Source organism: Humulus lupulus, chromosome 1 (genome assembly GCF_963169125.1).
Source record: "Humulus lupulus chromosome 1, drHumLupu1.1, whole genome shotgun sequence".
Lineage (NCBI taxonomy): Eukaryota > Viridiplantae > Streptophyta > Magnoliopsida > Rosales > Cannabaceae > Humulus > Humulus lupulus.
The window spans coordinates 64,176,289-64,182,519 of NC_084793.1; the positions used below are offsets into that span (position 1 = coordinate 64,176,289).

Genomic DNA, 6,231 nt, shown 5'->3' on the forward strand with positions numbered 1-6,231 from the left:
ATGCCGCCAAAGAACAACGAAGCACCAAGTGCAGTCGCCCCGATCGCCCCTGCGACAGATGTCAGCGACCAAATCGACAAAATGTGTCGACTACTGGAAGCTAGTCAACAAAGATCAGATGAGGCCATCAGGGCATTGACCGCAGCTCAGGCCAAATTAGAAGCTACAATCGCTGAGTTGCGAAAAGCAAATGAAGCCACGCGTAAAACCCAAGACAAAGAAAGTCCCAACCTTGATGGATTAGGAACTCAGGTAGTCCAGATCGACTCACCCGAAAGGAACGCTCATCACATCAGAGAAGGATCCTAGGGTCCCGTGCCATCATCCCCAGAACGACACCACTAAAGGATTGACGAGCAATGGGCCAAGCGATGCGAAATGCATACACGAACCGACGCGGAACCCACAAGAACAGCCCAACCTGCCCCAGAGAATGGGCCACAACAGACCCAGGAATGGGCCCCACGAGGCGTAATATCCAAAGAGCCTACCCCCTTTGTCAAATTCTTGGAAAGCTAGAAGGAAGAAATGTTGCGAGAGGTGATGCAGAAGTTCTCTGACGAAAGATCTGCATACGACTCTGACTACGTAGAATTGTTTTCAAGAATCACCGAGAGATCACCTTTCGCAGAGTGGATACAGAACGAGCCGAAGCCGAGAGATTTTTTGATTCCCCCTCTACCTGAATTCAATGGGAAGGGAGACCCACTCAATCACCTATTCCAGTTCAAACAGAAGATGGCCTTGGAAGTAAATAATGAAGCCATTCAGTGCAAAGTGTTCTCCACAACTTTTTTTGGACCATCTCTGCTATGGTTCAGACAACTAAACCACGACTCTGACAGCAGCTTCGAAGACCTTCGCAGAGCTTTTCTTCAGCAGTACAATGCCAACTGCGAAGCTCCAAGAACGATGGCAAACCTCTACCAAATTGAGCAAGGAGAAAATGAGCAGCCAAAGTTGTACCTACAACGCTTCATCAACCTTGTACACCAAATCCATGATGTGGAGCCAGCAACCACAGCCAATCTCTTCGTCAAAAGTCTGCAAGTGGGGTCCCTCTTACACGAGAATCTCACTATGACTCCTCCATATGACATGGCCAAGATTCAGGCTCGCGCCGAGGGCATGTTCAGGGTCTTGGAATATCGAGAGCGCGCACAAAAGAAGTCTGCTCTCATTTCAATGCCACCACCAAACAACCCGTCCCCTCCATCTACAAGGGACGAGAAAAGAAAGAGACAGGAGTTAGACCACACGAAGGGGGGAAAGAGGCCAGGAACAAGCCGAGACCCACCACGGTACTCCTCTTTCAAGTACACAGTCCCCTAGAAGTTCATCTACGAACAAAACAAAGACAGACCCATCCGGCGGGAACCATACAAAATCACCACTCCCCCAGAAAGGAGAAACAAGAATAGGTTCTACACCTTCCACAAGGACCATGGCCATACGATTTCTGAATGCCACAACCTCCACAACTAGATTCAGACCCTTATTAGAAATGGACGATTGACCCAGTACATTAAAGGATCTGACAGGCTCGGCATCCCACAGCCCAATACCACTCCTGCCCCAACACCAACAACGACGACGGCCTCCACAAATGTGGCTTCTACAAGCTCACAAGAACCCCTCAAACAAGTCCCCATGATACACGGGACCATGGAGCTGACCACAGAACAAGAGTAGAAGTCCAAAAACCATAAAAGAATGGAGGAAAGAGTAAAACGATATAGATCATTAGGCCACGCCATCAATTTTGTTACTTCAGAAGAGAGGTGCTACCCTGCTTCTGCAATATCTTTTACAAAAGATGACCTACGGGCAGTAAACCTACCCCATGACGACCCTTTGGTCATCATGCTACAAGTCAATCATTGCCAATTAAGAAGAGTTTTAGTCAATGGGAGCAGCAGCATTGATTTCTCTTCTGGGCAGCCTTCTAGAAAATGGGTCTCGAAGAAAGTCAGATCAAACCCTCTGTCACACCAATCCTGGGATTCAATAGTCAAAGAGTATACCCAAAGGGCGCTATCAGGTTGAATGTAGTCGCAGCAAAACGCACTTTGGTGGTAGACTTCCTCTTAGTGGGCTCTTTCACAAGCTACAACGCAATCATGGGGCGAAACTGGATCCACATAATGCAAGGCGTAGTCTCCACTTTGCACCAAGTTATGCGATGCCAGTCACCCAATGGGCATTACACCATCGACATAGAAGGGTGCCAGAGGCAGGCAAAGAAATGTTACCTGACCCTGAAGGAGATAAATGAAATTGACACCTCCTCCCTTGTCGATGACCCCACCAAATAGCAATCAGAGGGCAGATTACCAACATATCTCAGAGGCATAGAGGCAGAAGAAGATCATAGTAAGCCTCAAACAACTCTCGACGATCTAGACGAGATTTGTATAGATGAAGACGATCCGACCAAAAAACTGCTGGTAAGTGCACGATTGCCAAAATTAGAAAAGCAAGCTCTAATCCAGTTCCTCAAAACCATAATTGGGACTTTTGCCTGGTCCCCACACGTTATACTGGGTATAGATCCTACAGTCATGAGTCATAGCCTCAATATATCAGACAACTTCCCAGCCGTCAAGCAAAGGCAAAGAAGGTTCTCTCCTGAAGCCAACTAGGCAATGCAAGAGGAGGTACAACGGTTATTGAGCATAGGCTCGATCGAAGAGTGCCTATACCCCAGTTGGCTAGCAAACGCTTTGGTGGTCCCGAAGAAAAATGGAAAAAAAAAAACGAGTGTTCATAGACTACACTAACTTGAACAAGGCATGTCCTAAAGATAGCTACCATCTTCCAAAAATTGATCAAATGATAGATGCCACGACGAGTTACGAAAGACTGAGCTTCCTTGATGCCTACTTAGGGTACAATTAGATCCCAATGAAAGTAGAGGATCGGATTCACACGGCTTTCACCATAGAGCGCGGTTTATACCGCTACAAAGTCATGCCCTTTGGTCTGAAAAACGCAGGAGCGACATATCAGAGGCTAATGCACAAACTTTTTTCCTCATTGCTCGGTAAAAACATGGAAGTACACATTGACGACTTGGTGGTCAAATCTCGATAGGATGTCACACATGTGGAAGATCTAACCGAGTGCTTCGACATACTCGATGCCTACCAAATGAAGTTGAACCTGGCCAAATGTGTTTTTGGGGTATCCTCTGGACACTTCTTAGGGTATGTGGTTAGAAAGAGGGGTATAGAGGCCAATCCGACCCAAATTACCTCACTATTAGAAGTCAAGGAGCCTAGAACCATCCGAGATATTCAAGCTCTAACAGGCAAAGTTGTAGCCTTGAGTAGATTCATGTCTCTCATGTCAGACCGCTGCAAGCCCTTCTTTCAGTGCATCAAGAAGTCCACCAACACCACATGGGGGTAGATCAAAATAAAGCTTTCGAGGAATTAAAAGCCTATCTGAGTACTCCGCCCATATTAAGTTCTCCCGTCCCCAACAAAGATCTCTTTTTATACCTGTCTGTTTCCCATTTTACTGTAAGCTCTGTACTCTTCAGAGAAGACGAAGGCCAGTAGAAGTCAGTGTTCTACTGTAGTACGATGTTGTTAGACGCTGAAACACGCTACAACATGATGGAGAAATTGGTCCTCGCATTAATTACCGTAAAGAAAAAGCTCTAACAGTATTTTGAAGGTCATACCATTGTAGTATACACGGACTATCCATTAAAACAGATCTTAGGCAAGCCTGACCTCTCTGGTAGAATTTCCAAATGGGAAATTGACCTCGGGACGTATGACATACGGTTCCCACCATGAAAAGAAAAGAAGGGCCAAGTACTAGCTGATTTCATGGTCGAGATACAATCATTCACACCCGAGACCGTTCCTAAACTTCTGAGTTCTGAAGAAGAATGGATGTGGACGATGCATACTAACGGAGCATACAATTCACAAGGATCCGGGATTGGCGTTGTATTGGAGGCACCCTCTAGGTTACAAATTGAGGAAGCCATACGGTTAGAACAACACGCCACAAACCTATTGGACACTAAGGCACCCTATCTAACCAACCTATTGGAAAAAGTATCTGCATTAAAGTCACAATTCTAGCAGTTCGAGCTCATACAAATACCTAGGGAGCTAAATCAGAGGGCAGATGCCCTCGCAAAGAAGGCCTCTGCGGAGGAATGTTCACGACACTCATCAATTTCCACAGCCCATGCACAAGAAGCTACGACAGCTTGTTCTATCTCGATAGAACCAAAATGTTGGATGGACCCAACTATTAGCTATCTGACTGAATCTGAACTGCCTGCCAATGCGAAAGATGCAAAGCTTCTACGCCTTAAAGCTCAACACTACTCCATTACCAATGGAACGTTGTATTACAAATCCTTTAATGGCCCTACCTTCGGTGCTTGCGCCCCACAGAAGCAAAAAGATTATTAGAAGAAATCCATGAAGGAACATATGGGAACCACACAGGGGGATGAAGCTTAGCACACAAAGCACTCACAACAGTGTACTACTGGCCATATATGATGACAGAAGCATGCGACTATGCAAAAAAATGTGACAGATGCCAGCGATTTGCACCTACCATCCATCAACCGACACAAATCTTGCATTCTGCTATCGCCCATTGGCCTTTTTCAAAGTGGGGGATGGATGTAGTTGGGGAACTGCCCAGAGTCGCCGAAGGAAAATGATACGCCTTGTTAGCCACTGATTACTTCACAAAATGGGTTGTAGTAGAGGCTCGATACAATCAGCAAAACAGAAAACATGAGCTTTATATGGAAGCATATCATCTGCTAGTTCGGGATTTCATGGGAAATAGTCGTTGATAACGGGACCCCGTTCCAAAATGCCAAAGTACAAGAACTGTGTGACACATAAAAAATAAAGTTAAGCTTTGCTTCTATCACCTATCCCCAAGGCAATGGCCAAGAAGAGGCTTCTAACAAGGTCATTTTTGCCAACATTAAAAAGAACCTGGAAGATAAAAAAAGGCGCGTGGGTAGAGGAATTACCAAAGGTGCTATGGGCATATAGGACAACAAAAATGACATCCACGAGTGATTCGCCCTACGCTATGGTATACGAAATAGAAGCCATTATCCCCACAGAAGTGGGCTTGCCAAGACTTCGTACAGAAATCGCTTCTGATCTAACCACGAACAATGAGCAGCTAACCCACGACCTCAACCTTTTGGACGAATTACGTATGATAACACAAATTAGATACGAAAAATACCAAAAGGTAGCAGAACACTATTACAAAAAAAGGGTCCACTCACACTCATTTAAGAAGGGATATTGGGTTCTGCGTAAAGTCGCTGGCAATCAAAAGAAGCTAGAACCTAACTGGGAATGTCCTTTTGAAGTCACAAAAGCATTGGGGCGAGGATCATACACTCTCAAGAATATACATAGTGGCAAAAATGTACCGCGTACTTGGAAGTCAATGTCTTTAAAACATTATTACTGTTAACAGCTATATGTACTCCAAAATTCAATAGTAATAAAGCAACTTTCCTTTCTTACATTACTCTGTGATACTTTACTTAGTCAACATTTGTTGACGCAAATCTGCCTGAGGAATCTTCCCGACGCACCATAAACAGTTCACGCATGTGAACACTACCACACTACTTGCTCTGCACTAGAGCTACTATTACATGCATACTTTAATATATTCTTACCTACCAATATGGGATAAAACATTATTCACGTGCACTATGCCCCACCTACCACATCCAATATAAATATGGCCTTGTGATGATCACTTAAACACACAAAATACACACAGAGGCATGGTGCCTCAATCACTCCACTAACTCTCTTACAAGCAAAAGCTTATGATTTCGCCTAGCGAACCCTTACACTATGAGTCTTTCTACTTCACTCGTGGCATCTGCACAATGCGTCTGACATCAGGGAACGTATTACACAACCAAACGTGTTCTAATCTGACCTGACTAAAATAACGGGGAGCTAAGGGCAGCCATTTCTCAGTCTAATCTGGCCTGACTACGCGATTTTGGCTGATCGATCAGGGTAATTTTCACCATCTACCCTGTCCTCTTACTTTGCTGTGCTCACAGAGGAGCCCATCAGGTCAAGCAAACAGAGGAGCCCCGCCCATGCAGTCTAATCTACCCTGACTACTACAGCAGAACCATCAGACACCCCACTTTGCCTCTGCCTCAGTTACAAAGTATCTGGTTTGGCAATCCAA

The 6,231-nt window shown here is 45.1% G+C and overlaps 1 protein-coding gene across 1 annotated transcript; it reads left to right on the plus strand.

Moving 5' to 3' along the window:
• LOC133815691 (uncharacterized) lies at positions 1 to 1,332 on the plus strand. The gene is made up of 2 exons (XM_062248503.1): positions 1 to 252; positions 520 to 1,332. Exons 1-2 carry the CDS (start codon positions 1 to 3, stop codon positions 1,330 to 1,332), a joined length of 1,065 nt encoding a protein of 354 aa, XP_062104487.1.
• Positions 1,333 to 6,231: the final 4,899 nt, after the last annotated feature.